This window comes from Bombus vancouverensis, chromosome 4 (genome assembly GCF_051014615.1).
Source record: "Bombus vancouverensis nearcticus chromosome 4, iyBomVanc1_principal, whole genome shotgun sequence".
NCBI lineage: Eukaryota > Metazoa > Arthropoda > Insecta > Hymenoptera > Apidae > Bombus > Bombus vancouverensis.
Genome location: NC_134914.1, coordinates 6,991,579 through 7,012,784, shown reverse-complemented (window position 1 = coordinate 7,012,784; position 21,206 = coordinate 6,991,579). Strand labels below are relative to the sequence as shown.

General features: G+C 30.5%; 2 protein-coding genes across 7 annotated transcripts; both read left to right on the top strand.

Moving 5' to 3' along the window:
* Positions 1 to 1,228: 1,228 nt before the first annotated feature.
* LOC117156774 (putative cytochrome P450 6a13) lies at positions 1,229 to 8,009 on the top strand. Of its 3 annotated transcripts, XM_076617735.1 has the most exons (6): positions 1,248 to 1,574; positions 1,889 to 3,103; positions 3,457 to 4,027; positions 5,350 to 5,571; positions 6,591 to 6,842; positions 7,332 to 8,009. In XM_076617735.1, exons 2-6 carry the CDS (start codon positions 2,768 to 2,770, stop codon positions 7,496 to 7,498), a joined length of 1,548 nt encoding a protein of 515 aa, XP_076473850.1. In that variant the 5' UTR covers positions 1,248 to 1,574; positions 1,889 to 2,767; the 3' UTR covers positions 7,499 to 8,009. The 3 variants fall into 3 exon arrangements, with proteins under 3 accessions (XP_076473851.1, XP_076473850.1, XP_033190005.2); XM_033334114.2 differs by having other exon boundaries at positions 1,248 to 3,103; XM_076617736.1 differs by lacking the exon at positions 5,350 to 5,571 and having other exon boundaries at positions 1,229 to 3,103.
* A 446-nt stretch (positions 8,010 to 8,455) lies between these two features.
* On the top strand, positions 8,456 to 18,935 carry Pi3K68D (phosphatidylinositol-4-phosphate 3-kinase catalytic subunit Pi3K68D). Of its 4 annotated transcripts, XM_076617766.1 has the most exons (26): positions 8,456 to 8,687; positions 8,803 to 8,966; positions 9,409 to 9,656; positions 9,741 to 9,950; positions 10,050 to 10,287; positions 10,617 to 10,878; positions 10,960 to 11,180; positions 11,261 to 11,366; positions 11,447 to 11,605; positions 11,691 to 11,920; positions 11,993 to 12,092; positions 12,191 to 12,610; positions 12,696 to 12,897; positions 13,035 to 13,208; positions 13,278 to 13,538; positions 13,618 to 13,806; positions 13,920 to 14,145; positions 14,219 to 14,365; positions 14,451 to 14,699; positions 14,771 to 15,207; positions 15,280 to 15,436; positions 16,051 to 16,286; positions 16,401 to 16,601; positions 17,511 to 17,707; positions 17,784 to 18,031; positions 18,124 to 18,935. In XM_076617766.1, the coding sequence occupies exons 3-26, from the start codon at positions 9,409 to 9,411 to the stop codon at positions 18,295 to 18,297; spliced, it is 5,292 nt and encodes a 1,763-aa protein (XP_076473881.1). In that variant the 5' UTR covers positions 8,456 to 8,687; positions 8,803 to 8,966; the 3' UTR covers positions 18,298 to 18,935. The 4 variants fall into 4 exon arrangements, with proteins under 4 accessions (XP_076473881.1, XP_076473880.1, XP_033189978.1 ...); XM_076617765.1 differs by having other exon boundaries at positions 8,456 to 8,887; XM_033334087.2 differs by having other exon boundaries at positions 8,456 to 8,966.
* The last annotated feature ends 2,271 nt before the right edge of the window (positions 18,936 to 21,206 follow it).

Below are 21,206 nucleotides of genomic sequence, written 5' to 3'. Positions count from 1 at the left end.
CATAATTTTTATGATGTAATCAATCATGAAATGGTATAGATTCTATCTGTTTACATGAAGAGTAAAATTTGTTATACTTTTAAGGGCGAATTTCAATTTCAGATTTATGAAACATACCAAAGACAACCAATTCTTTCTATAAATATCACCCAGCAACAACTTGTTCATAAAACATACACGCATGAGCATTACATCTATGCATAATGTAGAAACCTAATCTAATCTTAATTTACAGTATTAAACAAAACCTATCATTTCGTCTAATAAATAATAATAACACGAGGAAACAAGTTGCGAATGAAAAAAGAATCGGCTGCATATTGTGGCAACGAGTTTTCATTCGCGTTGCTTCTAATTTTTTTCTTGGTAACCCAGTCGCATACATCATAAGGAGATAGAAGGTAGAGAAAGGCACGCAGGAAGGAGTCAAACCAGGTCCCCCATGCTCAACCATCTGTTTTCATTCTAAAAGCAGTGGAAAGAGAGATCACAATCTCGTAGTAAAAGTAAGATCTATTTTCATTTGTTACAGATTGTCGACAGACACGCGTTCAAAACGAAGTAGACTACGTTATCTCTGCATATAACGCATTCTGAAATTTCCGCATGACTTCACGCTTTCGCGGATTAGTCTTTCTCTTTTAGTTGCATTTCTTGCCACTTCGTATCATATTTTTACGTGTTCGTCCTTATATGATATCATTATGTGAGTCACAGATTAAAGTAAAACGTTGAGTTATTTAATTTTATTTCATATTTTACATCCGAACGATAAAATAACAGCTACAGTTAATAATCTCCCCTGTATAAAATATGAAATATAAAATACAAAATAAATAATTTGATTAACTTGTTATATTTTTTATGTTTATCTAAGACTTGATTAGTACTCGTTGAGTTGAAGATACAAGAATGCACAAAATGCGTATGATATGCAAAATTACTACATTTCATATAATAATAATAATAACAACAATAATAATAATAATAGTAATAACAAAATAATACAATATTATGGTATTTGGTATATATTATTATGGTAATTGATACTAAATCACCTAACGCTAAACTTTTAACAACTAAAAACACTCCTAAACACCAATTTCAAGATAAAGATGTTAAAATTACAAGAAAATCAAATTCTAAAAGAACAACGATACTAACGAATCATAACCATATAATGTAACCATAAGAATTTCTCATATAATAACATCAAAATTTTAACCGTTATGACAGCAATATAATACAGCGTTTTTAAAAGATAGTAATTGATAGGCTCGGTTTATTAACGATAACGATGAATAAAAAGTCTCACGCAAACAGAAGCTATACAAACTTAAGATGATATCGATCATTTTTAAACGGAAATTCGTGCGTAAAAACGAGCATACGTCTTGGGGCTAATTATCCGGGTGGCAGAGAGAGGGAACGAAAAGCTGTTGAAGATAAACGAGCGGCTCTCGACCGGAACATGAGTTTGGATACGAACCCGAGCCGGAGCAGGAGCACAAGGTCTCTATAAATGCGTGCATGCGTACGTTCATGATTTCCAGTCGGTGGGAGGTCAGCTTTCGGTGAGAACGATAGGCGTCCTCTTCCCTCTTCTTCTTTCCTTTCTTTCGCTCTTCTTCCTTTTCCTATTCTTCTTGTTGTCCTCAAACTTGTGCAGTATGCCTTAACCTCATTAAATCCGATACATCTTACAATCGTCTATAGTTGCGTAACTTCGATAGTGAATTGTTGTGAATTTATGTTGTTGATTACATTCTTTCCGCCTAAAAACTAACGTTGTTTTGTATACGTGAAATAGACAAAAGTGTGGAATTAATTCAAAGTGATAACCAATTGCAGCTTGTAGGGAGTTTTAAAATTACGTACGTTGTTTCAGTGATCATAGGAAGCATAACATCTCGATTCGACGTTCAAAATCGACGTGTAAGTCGATAAAATGCACACGCAGTAAAATTACAAGAATCGATTAGTGGAACGATATTAATATTCGAAATGGTGTTAAACGGAACGAATTAACGCTCGCTTAGCATTTGAACGTTGAATTCGACAGCCTGATAATCACGTGCTTGCACGAAACGTCAGTTGCGCGTGCGAACAGTGAACAGTTGAACGAGCGTTCATCACTGACATTTCACTGGGAGAAACAAGAGAGTGCAAATACTGTGTTCGTGAGTCAGTCGACAAGTGTACTTCTATAAACAACTCCAAGGATTCGATCGGAGTATCGAACTGCGTAATTCGAGAACTGCCGCGACAAACGTCGAGTAATCCTTTGTTTTATACTGTTGACCTCGCGACGATAACGTTGAACCGATATCCGCCGCTCCAGACGTAATGCATTATGTATACGACTGTTGAATCAAAAAAGGAAAGAATCTTTTAACGCGGTTCATAAAAGTATCAGAACACTTGCCATACACAATTGCTATGTATTATATTGTACGCGTTATATGAAACATTTGTCTCATAGCTGCTTCGTTACAATGCTAATGAGATTGTAAAATATGAAAATATAACACACATAATACATTCGTAAAAGATTGCTATACCAATTACATGTTTGATCTCGAATATATATATGGTGTACGAAAATTTATTTAAAAAACAGAAAAACAACGAAGATTATGAGATGACATGTAGCGAATATATTGCTCAATTTTATAAATAAGGAAGGAACAGAAGAGCGTCATAGTTATTGATTTGGAAAAATAATCTTATATTTGTATTTCGAAAAGAACTCTGTAGCGAATTCAAAATGTGGAGTATTTTGGAGCAATTTCTATTACTAGGATTACTGCTAGTTATTATATATTGTTTTTTTACGTCGACATTCGATTTTTGGAAGAACCGTGGCGTCCCTTTCCGAAAACCTATAGTATTATTTGGAAATTTTGCGTCATTGCTATTGTTCCAAAAATCGTTACCAGAAGGTATAAAAGATATGTACGAGTGGTTCAAAGACGAGAGGTATTTTGGAGCGTTCCGTGTTATGTCGCCTGTACTGATCCTACGGGACCCAGACCTCGTGAAAGACATTTGCGTGAAAAGCTTCGCTTGCTTCACGAACCGTGGAATACCGGTAAACTCACAGGTAAAAGGAAAATGTTTTGTTATGTAAATTGGTCGTGTCCATAACGGGTTCTAACCATGATAAGTATTTTAAATATGAGAACAAATTTCGTTCTGCTAAGGTTAATAGAAAACTTGAATGAATTTAAAATTGAAAATTTAGTTATATTTAACGATAACAATACAAAATAGATTAGGATCTTATTATTGATATAGATTATTTATAAAAAATGCAAAATTGAAAATCGACGTACGTTGTAACAAGATATACGCAGAATATTAGAATAGATCTGAAATAACCATAAAATAATACATAAAAATACATAATAGAAAAACATAAATTATAATTAATTTAAATGAATAACCTTTTCATAGAACTCGTTATCCGCCCACTTGTTCAACCTAGAAGGGAAAAGATGGAAGAGCCTAAGATCCAAACTGACCCCAGCCTTTTCATCCGGCAAATTGAAAAGAATGTTCTACCTGCTAGCCGAGTGCGGCGAGGAGTTTCAAAAATTAATCGACGCGTCCTCCGAGACCCATCGTCCATTTGAGATTCGCGAGCTAGCGGCGAAATTTACGATAGACGTCATTGGCAGCTGTGCTTTTGGCATACAAATAAATGCTCTCACCGATGAGGAATCCGAGTTTCACAGGGCTGCTAAGAAACTCTCGAAACCAAGTTACACAGCTACCCTCTGGAGAATGCTCAGGACAGCCATGCCAAAATTGTACAAATTTTTGGATGTTCAAGTGATAGATCCCGAGGTAAGCAAATTTTTCAAGAATGTAGTGTCGCAGATGATTAACGAACGAGAGGAACATGGTATTAAGAGACACGACTTTATGGACCTGTTAATTGAATTGAAAAATAAAGGAACATTGGATGAGTGTGGAAGTGGACAAGTTTGCAATGACGAAGATGAGAAAATTACTGAAGAGATAGGTATGTTGATAAATATGGAGATTAGTAGTGTTTAAGTTGTGGATGTTTATGTATTTATGGGAAATAAATGAATAGTATAGAAAATTAGATAAACACAATGTTTAGAAGTACAACATAAATATAGAAAATGAAATAACGTAGAAAGCTGATAAAATGCACGGAATACGCATTTTCTCAATTATGTTCATAAAAATGCACATTCGCATAAACATTCACAGCCCAATGATAATAGGTAGAATTCGAAGACGAAAAACACAAAAACTTTTGCGAAATCGTAGCAAGTAGCAGCAGAATAAACTGTCGTATGGGTGTATCGGCTTGCTCCTATCGTTTATATAGATTACTTTATACGAAGATAAATCGTACGCTTTACGAGAGAAATGTTGTCGTTCGCCTTAACATGTGGTCTGGTATGTGCTTGATACTGCTGCACCGTTTCACTGCGACACACATTTTTTTGGCACACCAATGCCAAGTAACTTGCACGTTTTTTATACAACTATACTTGTTATTAGAAAGTTGTTATATCAGTTAATATTTTTTGTGTAAATGAACTTGACACTATACAAAGAAATATCGATAAATGTAATGTATTCGCTGCTGTTAGCGTTTGCTCTATATTGGCTTCTATCGGTTCTGAATAACTTAATTGTATCAATGAAGGAAGAGAGTTATATAATTGATAAGTCTCCTTCAGTCAATAAGTGAACTATTTGCTGTACACTTCCAGTACTTGTAATGACTAACCACAAACGATAGCATTTTGTTACAAATTAATCAGGATAAGATTGACAGTAAATGCTTTATTCATACGGCCGCTGCAAGATTCACGTAATGTCAGTGAAATGTAGCAGCTCCTTTAATGAAACGTTTCATTAACTACGTATAAGAGGAGCTTTATCAATTCGTAATTAGAATTCACAGTTAACGTTGGTTACCTCACAATGTTACGTATATCAATAGCTTATTTATTAATTTTCTAACAAAATTAGTATTGTCTAAAATAATTAGAAGATTTTATATTTGGAAAGCAATCCAAAATTACTTTGTTAATTTCTTATTTATTTTTTATTTACTTTAAAAATGTCTAAAATTATATTTTCCCTATACATACCTTTCCATAAATATTCCAAAATACGTCGTTTCATAATAATCTAATTCATAATTATGCCGATTCACGATTCACAATTAGCGATCAAAAATTACAGAATAGCTTTCTTCTTACGATTAGGAGTGTTCATATTGAAAGTTTATCAAACTGGTGACCGATAAAGAAATTTTTTGTCCACATGCTTTATCATGTATAGTATCGTTATTTATAGAATTGGACGAGAACAGCATTGCAGCGCAAGCGTTTGTGTTTTTCGCTGCCGGTTATGAAACGTCCTCGAACACCATAGCTTTCTGTCTTCACGAGTTGGCGTTAAATACAGAAATTCAGGAAAAAACGAGACGCGACATACAAGACGCCATTGACAGCAGAAATGGCAAACTGTCTTACGATGCTATCCAAGACATGAAGTATCTTGATATGGTTATTGCAGGTATAAATGCATTTTCTTTGACCTGATTGCACGTAAATTGCATACCTTGAAATGTGTCATAAGATATTCTTGTAATGATTACTCCTATTATTTGCTGTGTTGATATAGTATGTTGCTTGTCATCGTTAGTTTCACGATTTCTTCTCTCTTTGGAATAAGTTACTTATCTCTTTGGAAAGTTCGAAAATATCTATCTCGAAATATTACTAGAATTTCAACAATTTCTCGATCTTTTAACAAAATTAATTAATTATTTTATCAAAGTTACTTTATAAAATATTACTAGTACAAAGCATAACAATTATAAGTATGCCATAAGTTTTATTACAATTATCCTTGTTATAACTACCAATGACTTGGCGTACAAAATTTGTTAAGATTAGAAAATTTAGGTGATAAAATAGGCAATAGATCTTTATAACAGATTTCAGATTTTATTCAGATTTGATATTCCATATAAGTGTTTATGTATACATGTCTTCATCCTCGTGATCGTAATCTTTTTGTGTTCTACTATGACCTTCAATTGCACTGTGTCATTGATTAAGTTCTTATTCCACCCACAGTGAGATATAAATAGAACGATTTAAAAAGAGACGAAGTTGGCCTTGTTTACTTAACACCTCCACGCGAAAAGCAATTGTTTTCGTCATACACGTTATTTCAATAGTAAGAATTTCGTGCTTAAATTGAGCAGGATATTGATTTAACTGAACAAATGAAAAAAGTTTTTAAAATTAGGAGCTAAAAGAACCAATTGAAATAAGAAATATTAAAGAAAAAATTATTTTTCCTTCAAGGATTTTTGTTAATTACGGAATATCAGAGTTATAGGTGTAATACTGCAATTTATTATAATAAACTAGGAAACAAATGCTGGAAAACAAACTATTTTATTATAGAATTATTATTATTATAATAGAATTTCATTATTAAATGATTATTTATGTCCAAAATTCATCTAAACTTTTAATGTAATATTACTGAAAACATAGTGTAATCTACTAAATTCTTCTCAGAAACGCTACGGAAATATCCTCCAGCTCCAATGCTATCCCGAAGATGCGAGCACCAATACCAAATACCAGGAAGTAAGGTTGAATTACCAGTAGGCATGCGGGTAATCATACCGATTTATGGATTTCACCATGATCCAGATTATTACCCGGATCCAGCAACATTTGATCCCGAAAGATTCACAGAAGAAAATAAACGAACCAGACATCCTTATACGTATCTTCCATTTGGCGAGGGACCTCGAAATTGCATAGGTATATTAAATATTATATTTCAATTAAGTTTACTGTTTAAAAATAAGCTGAAACGTTCAAAAATATATAAATAATATTTTTAAAAAATTATTTTTGAGATAGTGAACATCATAGACTACAAATATTTTAAGATGAAAAATTGTCCACTGTGTAAATTTAAATATGAGAAGCAATAAAAAAAACTATCACAAAATTCCATTTAAAAAGATATCTTTACTTATCAACAAGAAATTTAAAATTTAAATGCATTTTTTGCTGTTTGTCAACTCGTTTAAGTCATTATTATCAATTATATAAATTATACATTAATTTTGCATTTATCACGCAATATCGTAGCATACTACAGTGAGATACTAACACGATTTATTGCGATCTAGTATAGATCACAACTTGTAACAAATCATTAGGGATGAATAACCTAAAGTACACTATATCAAATGACGTCAGAAAGATTACATCGTTATATTAACGGCACTTCATTTGTTTCAGGTATGCGGTTCGCATTGCTACAAATCAAAGTGGGGGTAATTTCGTTTCTCAGAAAGCACAGAGTGGAAACATGCGAGAAAACGATAACGCCGATAAAATTTAGTAGACGAAGTCTCGTGACAACTAGCGAAAAAGGATTCTGGCTTAAAATCATACAATACTCTTAAACTTGCAAAATTTAAAAGAGAACACCACCAATGTCTGTTGTGTACTTAAAATACCTCAAAGAAATTATCAATATTATTAACTACCTTAATATTAATGCGGCCAGTAGGACAATTTTAATCTCACTTTTTATATTTTATTTTTTTTTATTCTTATATTTCATGAATATTTATCAAAAATTGTTAGTGTTACTTTCTACAATAGTTAATTTTCAGTGATATTTTAGGTTACCATCAGTAATATATTTATAATTATTAGTAATTATGAACAGGATAATTCACTTTGTACATTCTTAATGGGTCGTATTTATAGTTAGTGTTATTGCACTATTTTTGAAAATGATATTATTACACAAATGAAACATTTATATTTTTGTAAACATTTTATCCATTAGACATTATAATGTATTAATATAATAAATATCATACGTGTATTAATACACGACAGATATCTGAATCTGTGTATGTGTTATTGTTATAGATAATAAATAACCGATATGAGAAAGAGATCAAATGTTTCGTTTAGCAGATCGATTACAAACGAAGACCGATCTTGACAATCTATATGCATAAAATCGGGATGCGTGATCCAATGTATCGACACTACTTGACACTATTTGACAAATTTTCAATTTTTATTTTCTTGAAAATTAAGCACCATATGAAAAAATGTTATTCCATATTTTCGGCTTATTTTTTCCCACAAAATTATCCTCTTCTCTATTATACCACAACTAGACATCTTGTATTAAAAAAGAATAAAATTAACGGACATAATCTTTCGCATAAGAAGGTTCACATATAGAGCTATACATATTACTAACATATATATATATACATATATATAGATAGATAGATAGATAGATAGATACTCCTAACTGTAAACAATCCTACGCGTTTCATGTATAAATCAGCTTTAATCAAATAAGGTTCGCCGTTCAGGTTAAATAGATTAACCATCCAAATAGTCGATACACCGGAAAGAGTTAATGTAACCTAACTGTATACCGTCACCACTTTCAATTACATCCGCACCATAACCAGTCTTTCGTTACATCGCATCGTTGTATTGATTGTAAGACGTATCGTGCACGTATATACGATACATTCATTGTATGTACATACGATACACTTATTGTGTCTTCTACTTCTACTCTACCAGTACATTGTCTATCCGTGGCAGCAGCTTCAAGTCAGTGCACTTTTCGATTTGTATACACATAGTATCTACGTGTGTACAGTTAGTACATAGGTTGTTTGTACACGACAGCTAATTATACGATTGAAAATGTCATTTCCTTGATTAGGTGACAGTGCTTTTTCTCAGACTGTATTGGTCTTTTGCTTGAAGATTTTTCAACAGCGAGACACTTCGCTGAAAATAATGCTAGGGTGAGCCGTAAATCTGTTTACCTAGACGCATAATACTCCTGGAACTTTAAATTGATAATGCAGCCCTTTAAATGATAAGGTCTATACCAACAATATGTTTGTTTCACTTTTATTAATTCATGTGATACATGATTACAGCCAATGTTGAGAAATTTCTTTTTGATATACTTTTTTTATCTTCTTCATCACATAATTTTAATACATAGAACTACGTTATTAAGATATATATGTGTAAATTAGTAAGATATATAATAATAACATAAAACTATGTTATTGTATTAATAAATTAATGTTATTGTTTAATTTAGTTTCGTTAACAATGTATGAAAATACTTATGTGAATGCACTTCAGGTATAGGTTAAAGTATATTTAAAATATACGTATTGTGTCTATATTATTAGTAGCTTACTCATACTAGTTTGTCATATTTACATCTTGAATATACGTACATATATATATTAATTTTCTTTACGCTTCCGTCTTTCTATAATGTGGTAACAAGCTTTTAATTTAATTTTAGATGTCACACTACAGTAGAAATACAAGTACTCAAAGATCTGCGGTGATTGATTATGAACGTCAATTCCAAAAGGATTTAGAACTTGCTCAGGCAATGAGTTTGGAGAGTTTGGCACTAGAAAAATTTAAGTTACAAAAGCAACGATCAGATTTTAATAATATTCAGCAACAATGTGTTCCACAGAGTGATGGAAACAGCACTGTACATAGTAGTTCATCAGAAAGAGATAACACACAACAAACCGAAAAGTAAATGAAATTTGTATCATTTTTATTTTACCATATATTTATTGCACAAATTAAAATGAATTTATAATAACAAAAATTATATAGATTTCAGTGTAGAAGTAGGCCAAGGCCTGGTTCCTGTAATACTAATCAATCTAGAAATGCTGTGATATTAGCACCGCCACCAGTTCCATCTAGAAGAAATTCAACAACAGCCACCACAAGTCAAGAACATACTGTTGATTTGATTACATTTACAAGTCCAGTGAAGCAAGATAATTTAAATGATTATTGTTCACCTCCACCTCCACCTTCGTAAGAATACAATTAATCACTTTGACAAATTATAAATTTTATAAAAACATTGGAGAATTATTAATTAATAGTTATTAATTAATAATTATTTTCACATAGCAGAAAAGCGACTGTAGAGCCAAGATGGGAAACTCATCCCTCATTATTGAAAAAACAAGGGAGAGTGTCACGTAGCACCAGTTCTGCAGGTTATCATTCTCGAGACTACCGATATCAATCACTTTCTCCAGGGCCTAGATCTTCCACTGCGCCTTGTACACCAGGAACTCCAAAAATTAGTCCTGTTATGTCAAGATCTAGTAGTATTAACAGTAATGTACCTGATATAACACCACAGGTAAATATCATAATATCTTCATCAGTATTCAGTGGTTAATGTGGAATATGTTTTTTTTTTGTTGTAACGATAATTTTGTTAATGATTCTTGCAGCCTGCATGGAATCTTAATGATTTAAAAAATTTTTTTCTTACTCATTCTCAGGTATATATTATGTATAAATCTTACATTCAGTTTAATATCTTCAACTATCAATTTAATAATGTCAGGTATAAAAATATTAGTTTTAAGTTTATTTATAACTTTTTTTTAAAGAAATTTTTTAAAAGACAAACATTCAATAATATTCATCATTTTTTTAAGAATAAATATTAATAATTTTTTGCAGATACCTCCACTACCTATGAATTATAGACCAAGTATTACTCCTTCTATATGTGGTGTCCAAAAACCTACATTTTGTATGGATGACGAACAGCTGAATGTATTAAAAGTGATAGAAAAGAAGCCAAATAATAATCTTATAGATTTGAGTTCTTTTGATCAAGTAGATGATAAAACAAATGTTCGGGTTAGTGTACTAGAAGCATTTGATCCATTACTTGTTAAGATTGAAGATCAGAATGATAGCACACAGGGACATAAAGATGGTAATATTTTGTTAAAATTTATAAATAAAATAAAGTAATTATATAAATATCTAATAATAATAATATGATTTGTTTAAGCAGAAATACAATCGCAAGTGAGTGGATCAGTGTATGATCCATTCGATCCTTTTGATTACATGTATAGCACAAATGAAAGTGTTAATTCAGATCCAGTATATGTTGCTGTGGAAAAGTCTGCTAAATCTCCAGCAGTATCTCCAGCTGCACCACCACCACTACCTCCTAGAAATTCATCAGCTTGGAATACTATTGAAAGAAGAAGGACTTCCTTAGATAGAAGAGTAAATATTCTAAATGTTTAATTACTTAAATAAATAATTGATAACTAAAGTTTTAATAATCTTCATCGTTCATATCACAGAAACGACAAACACGCTTGTATGAAAATGTAACAGTGAGAAAAACTAGACCATCACTTCATGATTGCGATCTTAGAGCTTTCTATGACATGATCAAATCTGTTCGAAGTTAGTAAAGTATAAGTAAACAATTTAGTATTTTCATAGAATTTACAATACATGTATATTAATTGACAAAATATGTCCAGGTGAATTTCCATTCAATGATCCCAGTACAAACATTGGACATGTAATCAGTCCAATGATGGAAAGTTTATATCCTGAAGGCACAAGTATAAAATTAGTTGTACATCCACAGTTAATGGATTCTGACGAAAATACTCCGTCCATTTCTTTTACATGCGATGGTAAATTTACACACATAGAATTTATAATAAAAAATTTATGAAATAAATTTCAACAATTTAACATATAAAACACATCTTTTTTCAGTAAATTGTAGTGTTGAGCATGTTATTCTTAATGTCGCTTGTTCCTTAGAAGATGAAGATATAGTAAATATAGAGAAATATTGTCTGAGGGTATGGGGTTTAGCAGAATATTTTGCATCTAATACAACTTTAGCTCAGTACGAATATATACATCAATGTATCAAATTAGAAAAAGATATTGAATTAGCTATCCTAACTAAAGCGCAAATAAAACGGTCTATAACACGAACAGTAAGTATTTTTTTGAATGTAAGGATATTTTAATTAATAATTAATGTTATACGTATACAATTTTGTTTAAAGCTTCAAGATGATAATCGTGATCAATGTCTCAAGTTAGAAGATATTCTTCCAAATGAACCAGTACAACCTATTTCTTACGATACACTTCTTATTTTATTAGGTATGAAAACAAAAAATAATTTTTATGAAATTATTATTATACAAAAAAATGTGACATATTTAAGTAATAGTTACGCATTTTCATATAAAAAATTGTAGAAACTGTAGAAAAAGAAATGGAACGTGTGGAAACTGCTGCCATACATTTAGCAACTACTAATCATGGTTCCAGTCTTTTACCACAATTGCAACCCCGTAGTGTTGTCCAAGCGGTAAAAGCAGTATGTGCGTTAATGGGAAACATAGAGACATTTGAAATTACCGAAGCTGTTGATAATTTCGTAAATGCATGTTGTCAATTTTTACCTCAAGTTCATACAACAAATATAGAGTGCAAGAAACCAGAAATTCTGCATGAAGATGGTGATTATTCCGTAGTGACATTAAGAACAAAATTTCCAGATGTTATTGCATCTCATTGTCGAAAAATTCGCGATGCAATTCAAGATCTTGTAGAAACTTACTGTCATGCATTTAGGGTTGATTTTGAATTAAATAGCAGGGGAGAAATTCCAACAAGTAAGAACATTAGAATTATAAAATTTCATTTTAACAGATAATGAATTATAGAAATGATTAATTTTATTATATTTTTGTATAATAGATACATTAATATCGTCTGAGGTATTAGATACCATCCTAGTTCGTGTTGGAGCATTACATAGACTGCCAGGATCATGGAAACATGACGATTATATCATCGCAGCTCAAATATTTCATGGAACAAGACCTGTTGGAAATCCAGTTTTATCCGAACCTATGGCAGTCAGTTCTAATTTTCATCCAAGAATTTTATTTAATTCATGGTAATAATATTAAAAGCTACTATTAAATAACATTACTATTACTTTTAATTGATGAGAAATATTACTATTATTTTATTACTTCTATTACTATTAATAATAAAATTAACTACTACTATATATTCTTTTTTGTATAAAAGGCTAGAATTTCGTGGGATAAGCGTATGTCAAGTACCAAGAGAAGCAAGATTAGTGTTAGTTTTATATGGTCGTACATTACAACCTACTGATCATGAATCTAATTCATCAGCAGAAAATACCATGCAAAAAGAAGAATTGGGATGGGGAGCTATACAATTTTTCGATTATGAAGGGTAATTGATTACATCTATTAAAGTGAGAAAGTATTTTACTATATGTTTTTTTTATATTTTTAATTACAGAGTTATGAGTCAAGGAAGCTTTTTCTTGTCACTTTGGCCAGCAATTGCTGATAAAAGATTAGGCCCTGCCCCAGCAGCTGGGATTCATCCTCATGGAGATACGCATGCTATTATTGGTGTAGAATTACCTGATTATGGTGGCAGAGTATTATTTCCTACAGAATTACGTGATTATGATGTAGAATCTCTTGATTTTAATTCATTGGATCAGAACACACAAGAATTGTTAATAGATATCACACAGCAAACTACATTTTCAAGGTATACATATATTTTTTAATTACAAATATTAATACTAAACTATTGATATCTATTAATTAATTAATTAACTTTTTAATAGACCACTTGTTGAAGAAAGAGAAATTTTATGGGAAAAACGACATTATTTGCACAATAGACCTGAAGCTTTACCTAAAGTACTTTTAGCTGCACATAGTTGGGATTGGGCATGTTTGCCTGATCTTCATGCATCTCTTAGAATTTGGAGTCCTTTACCTCCTGTCCAAGCTCTGCAATTATTGTTACCTTGGTATATATATATTTTAATGTTTTAAATATATATGCTCCAATGTTCTAAATATATATATGTATATGTATGTGAGATTGTTGATAATTGTACAACTAATCAAAGATACTTTATAGTTTTCCAGATATGAAAGTTAGAGAAATGGCAGTTGGATGGATTCGAGAACTGAGTAATGATGAACTTGTAGATTACTTACCTCAATTATTACAAGCGTTAAAGCACGAAACATATGAAACGTCCCCTCTTACAAAGTTTTTATTAGAACGAGCTTTACTTTCTCCGCGGGTAGCTCATCACATCTATTGGTTACTAACGCAAGCGTTACCAGGACAAAGTCCTCAAGTAATTCAGATTGGAATAATTTTCTTTTACTTTAGAAAGTTAAACAAATATATTTAGTGTACTCTATTTTCAGAATTCTGCTGAAACTACACCAGAGGATGATAAAAATATTAGTTCAGCACGTTATCATAGAAGGTTACAATTGATGTTACGAGCGTTATTAGCCGTCATTGGGGATGCACTAAGAAATAGTTTTCTTACGCAACAATTACTCGTTAAAGTAAAATTTTTCCTCTCCTTCTTTCTTTAACGTATATTTTTGTATAAATTAGCAAATGTTAACAGTGTAACTCATAATATTGTAGAATTTATATGAAGTAGCGGAAAATATTAAGCAAACGAAAGAATCATTACGACTAGATGCGCTCAAAATTGGTTTACAAAATATACATTGTCAATTAATGGAAGATGATGGCACCTGTTTACCGTTGTCTCCTAGTAAACAAGTATTTGGTATAAATGTACAAAGTTGCTCATACTTTCCATCATTTACACTTCCATTGAAAATCAACTTTATTAGCTGTGATGATGTAATTTGTCCAGCGATTTTTAAAGTATGTTCAATTAACAAATACCTACTGCTATAATTTATTATGATTTATTCTATACTAAAATAATCTTGAAGGTTGGAGATGATTTACAACAAGATATGTTAACTCTTCAAATGATGCGCATAATGGATAAACTTTGGTTAAAAGAAGGTCTTGATCTTAAAATGGTAACATTTGCTTGCGTACCTACTGGATACAAACGCGGGATGATAGAAATGGTTACAAATGCAGAAACGTTGAGAAAAATACAGGTTGAGTTTGGCCTAACTGGATCATTTAAAGATCGACCTATTGCCGAATGGTTGGCAAAACATAATCCTTCAGAGTTGGAGTATGAACGAGCGGTAGAAAACTTTACTGCATCTTGTGCGGGTTATAGTGTTGCTACCTATATCTTAGGAATTTGTGATAGACATAACGACAATATTATGTTAAAAACATCAGGTCATCTGTTTCATATTGATTTTGGGAAATTCTTAGGTGATGCTCAAATGTTTGGAAATTTTAAAAGGTAAATGTATCCTTATTTATATATATTCACTACTTATAAAACTAAATTATAATCTTTCATGTTTTTAATTAGGGATAGGACACCATTTGTATTGACATCTGATATGGCTTATGTTATAAATGGTGGAGATAAGCCATCAGCCAAGTTCCATCATTTTGTGGATTTGTGTTGTCAAGCATTTAATGTAGTGCGGAAGCATGGAAATCTAATTCTTCATCTTTTTGGATTGGTACGTCTATTCCTGTTATATTGTATATGTTAAGGATTTTGTGTCATTACAATTTAAAAATTTATATCGAAATATTATTAAACAGTAGTCTATTCGTTTACTATAAAAGACCTAAGTTGTTTACAAAATTGAATTAAAAGGCAAAAAAATAGTTTGAACTTTTTTGCCGGTATTATAGTTTAAACCATTACTGTGTTATGACAACAATAAAACCGCAACGGAAGGACCTATCCACGCGTTTTATCGGAAAGTGGTCCGCCTATCACGCTAAACTATATACAGTGCGTAGTTAATTAGCGTTTATCGTCTGAGGTTCCGTAATATCGAACAATGCAGCAGTTTTAATCATTTATGCGTAAAGCAAACAAGCGACAAACAATATATTAATAACAAACGGTTATAATATTAACTTTAAAAATATCGTAGAAGTCATCGAAATATCGAAATCATTTTAACAGACAAGGACATAGGTGTTAAAAATGGATGATTTATTGTTTCAAAAAAATAACATGACTGATTTATATAAATCACATGTTATACAACAAAAGCTTAGTGACATTGAAATCAAAGAATTGGTGAACAAATCTAAAATGAATAATTATACAAATTCACAGATGACTTCGTCTGGCATTCCTGGTGTGACTGTGGATGCAGTTAGTTACGTACAAAAAGCTCTTCTTCCAGAGCAAACAAATCCTGAAGCAGCTGCAACATTTGCCCGAATGATAGAAAGTTCACTTAAAAGTTGGTTTACACAGTTCAACTTTTTTCTACATAATTTAGCACAACTTAGATTTTCGGGCGACCATAATGATGGAGCATTATTATCTTTTATACCACGTACATATACGTAAGTTTGATAATATACTTTTTAATATTTGCTCGTAAATGTAAATTTAAAATTTAAAATTATACTTCTTAAAGTACATTGAATGTTTAAAAAATGTCTATATGTTCACTGTAGAATGCAGCAGGAGGGTCAGTTAACAAGTGTTCAAGTGCACGGCTACCAAAAACGATATGATCCTGAAAAATATTATATGTATATCTTGCGTATACAACGAAAAGGTCATGCAGATCCTACTTATTTATTCCGATCATATAAGGAATTTTGTGAATTCTATCAAAAGTTGTGCATTCACTTTCCTCTTGCAAAACTTGCTAGGTAAGTAAAATATATTTTATTGCAGTTTTATGTTATGACACGATTTTTATAGTATAGATTAAAATACATATTACAGTTGTTAATCAACAACAATATATTAATAATAATTCATATAATATCATATGTGATTCATATCTGTAGAGATTATACATATATAGTAATTTAATTTATCTACATCATGCAGAAAATTTTATGTCTAATAGTCTAGATTATTCGACATATTGAATCCAATGAAATCACTTATTAGTTTATCTTATTTCTTTATTGTTAGGATGAAGACTTGAATTGTTTAATATCAATGCTAACAGTTTTCTTGTTATTTATATTGTTATTTATGTCTTTCTGCGATTGTGATGCAGTTTGTGATATTCTTCGATAAAATTCAGGCGCAATCGATTTTCTAGACGAAGCTTTTTGTATCAATACTTGAGCACGGAAACGTTTAATAATACCCATTTTTAATTTAATATTTTTTCCTAAAACAATGCAGAATTAAATCTTATGTGTATATATATTTTTTAATTTGATAATAGTACATACCTACTTTTTAGTATAAAATGTATATTCAAATACTTCAAACAAATGTACAATCAATAGTACAAACTTCAATAAGTGTAAACATAAAATGATAATGCGTTTTATTATTGCTACTTGAATTGTTTGATAGATTTTTATAATATGTTATCAGAATTTTGTGCTATCTTATATTTCGTATTATCTAATCAGACTAGTATCTTTGATATAAAAAAAGTTTCTTTGAAGCCAAATTTACAAGAATAATTTAGATGTTACTTTATCTTCGTGAGTAATCGTAATTAATCATAATTCATGAAAAATTGATACAGTTTATTTGTAAAATATAAAAATAGCATTATATGATTAATGTAAATAGATATTTATTTTACATAGCTTACCAAGTGGTATAAGTGTTGGAAGATCTAACATAAAGCAAGTTGCTGATAAACGACGAGCGGATATTGAGAAATTCCTTGTAAGTTTATTCAAGATGGCACCAGAAATTTCTCAAAGTGATTTAGTATACACTTTCTTTCATCCTTTGTTGAGAGATCAACAAAATGCAGATATTCATTTACGTAAAGTAAAAGGTATACACTTTTTTTTACAATATGGCTATCTAATATTTGAAGATATTGTAAATGTTATTATCATCTTTTTTATTAGTTGGCAATTGGTGGGCTGAAAAACGTGTAAGAGATAATGTACAGAACGGACAAATTAAGATGTCTCTTCACTATACACGTGGAGCATTTTATGTGATGGTCTATCATGCAAGAGGATTACCCAAAGTAGCAAATTGTCAGGAACCAAATACATATGTTAAAGTTTACCTTAAACCTGATCCTACAAAAAAGACAAAGCGGAAAACAAAAGTTGTAAAGAAAAATTGTCATCCTTCGTTTATGGAAATGGTAATGAATTTAAATAAACAAATCAGTAGCTGCTGTTTCTTTTTAGTTAAGTTAAAATTCTTGGATGTATAATATGTATATGTTCATCACAGTTGGAATATAGAATGGCTCTAGACGTGATTAAAGAGAGAACTCTGGAAGCTACAATATGGAATCATGACACATTACAAGAAAATGAATTTCTTGGTGGAATACGCTTACCTCTTGGACGTATCGATTTAACAACCGAAACAATTGAGTGGTTTTCGCTTGGGAGTATTCGATGAATGAATCGTTCAATGAACTAATTAACAAATTGAAACGATTTATTAATGCTCACGATCTGTTCTCGATAAGAGTAAACAAAATGTAATTCTATCGCACAATACTAATTATAACATTTCTATACTATGCACGCAATAGTGCAATAAAAAAATAGTGTTTATGTATCATTATGAATGACATTGATACATGCTTTCATGTTTAGGGAAGGCGTTTCTTAAAAAGTTAGCTAACGTCGTACAATCCATTATACATATAAAATCATATTCAATTGTAACATTGTAACAGCACATGAACAGAAGAGGCATATTTCATAAAATTATTCTGCCTTTGCAAGAAATTGCCAAAATATGACAAGTAATGAATTTAAATTTTGTTTTACAAGTATTTGATGGAAATTATTAAAAAGCATAGACTGGTAAGTTTACAATAGGAAATTTTATTGGAATCTTAATAAGGATTTGATAAACAGGTTCTTATGAAAGATATTTTATGCTTATTCTACCGAGAGACACTTTCTAAGTATGATATATATTAATAATTGTAAATTAAAACTTTACTGTGCTACTCTATTGTAACAAAATCAAATACAAGATTTCCTAAATAGCGAGATGTAACAATATAGATCTTTATAAGTGCGTAATATTGCTCGATTATAAGTTATTTGCCTACAGTGAAGAGGGGAGACATTTTTTACTTTCGTATAAAAATTTTAAATTATATATAAAAATCAAAATATGTCTATATAAAATAGCAAAATCTATATAAAGGGAAAATTGCATATGTTGGTGTGTATTTAAGGGATATTTTATCCTGAAAAAGGAGAATGAAATTATGTAAATATGCTTTAAAATTTATAAATGTTTTGTAATCAGTCTATGTATTGTGAATATATTTTACGTTGATTCTTTAGATAAAGAGTATATACTATAACGAAAATGAAAGTTTGTGTTAATACATTATCGACGGGAGATTGTTAAATATTAATTTGATTATACATGTAATACATTAATATTTTTCCATCACTTTTATTTTATAGAAGAATTTTATTACGGAACTCTACTATGAACAGTTTGACTATCATAATTTATTATGAAACTAATAATATTACAAAGCGCAAAATACAATTAATATAATTCTTCTATTATTACATTTCTTCTAGCCTTCTGTCGTTAGTGTATTAATGTAATTAATTTCGATCTAATCTTTCGTTATAAATATGTTCAAAATACAATGAGATAATTTCATAGTACAAGTTGCACCGTTTCTTCGCAATTACAAAAATTTTTAATATTATAATTGTGAGAAAGGAATTACGCTAATAAAATGCTCAAACTTTTTGCTTCTGCATTATAAAATACTTTTGCATGTGCTTTCTATAATCTTTACATTGTGACATAAAATCATGTAAATTTGGATAATTTATTTATATTTTGAATTTACTTTTGTTTCTTTAATCATGTGACATAAATATAAACAAAAATAATTCAATATTGGATTTCAATCATTTCCTTAATATTTTCATGGTCAGCCAAAAAATTAGAATCTTTTTTACGCCCTCCGTAATTCCCCACGGCGAACATAGCAATCATTATAAAAGATTCGTCAGTGCTAATATCACCGATGAAGTACAGGATAGATGTTACATTTATGATGTCGATTTATCAACGTCTTGCTGGTCTATCGGTATAATTGCTAAGAATTTTTGTATCTGTCAATGCTCTGAGACACCCGAGGTGTGCGAGCGCGAGCACTGTTGTCACCTTTGATATCTGCAGCCATGAAAAGCAAAGTTGAACCTTTACATAAGCCAGCCTCTCCCCTACGATGAAGGTCAAAGTATAAAATGACCTATCCCACTGGTTTTTGAAACTTTATTTTTTCATTACAAAATCTCCATTATTTACATTGTGTTATTTATCTACATTGTGTTATTTATGTACATTGTGTTATTTATGTACATTGTGTTATTTATGTACATTCTGTTATTTATGTACATTGTGTTATTTATATACATTGCGTTATTTATGTACATTGTGTTATTTATTTACACTGCGTTATTTATTTACACTGCGTTATTTATTTACATTGCGTTATTTATGTGCATTGTGTTCTTTATGTGCATTGTGTTATTTATGTACATTGTGTTAGTTATGTACATTGTGTTAGTTATGTACATTGTGTTAGTTATGTACATTGTGTTAGTTATGTACATTGTGTTATTTATGTACATTGTGTTATTTATGTACATTGTGTTATTTATATACATTGCGTTATTTATGTACATTGCGTTATTTATGTACATTGTGTTATTTATGTACATTGTGTTATTTATGTACATTGTGTTATTTATGTACATTGCGTTATTTATATACATTGCGTTATTTATGTACATTGCGTTATTTATTTACACTGCGTTATTTATTTACACTGCGTTATTTATTTACATTGCGTTATTTATTTACATTGCGTTATTTATGTACATTGTGTTAGTTATGTACATTGTGTTAGTTATGTACATTGTGTTAGTTATGTACATTGTGTTAGTTATGTACATTGTGTTCTTTATGTGCATTGTGTTATTTATGTACATTGTGTTAGTTATGTACATTGTGTTAGTTATGTACATTGTGTTAGTTATGTGCATTGTGTTAGTTATGTGCATTGTGTTATTTATGTACATTGTGTTATTTATGTACATTGTGTTATTTATGTACATTGTGTTATTTATGTACATTGTGTTATTTATATACACTGCGTTATTTATTTACACTGCGTTATTTATGTACATTGCGTTATTTATTTACATTGCGTTAGTTATGTACATTGCGTTAGTTATGTACATTGCGTTAGTTATGTACATTGCGTTAGTTATGTACATTGCGTTAGTTATGTACATTGCGTTAGTTATGTA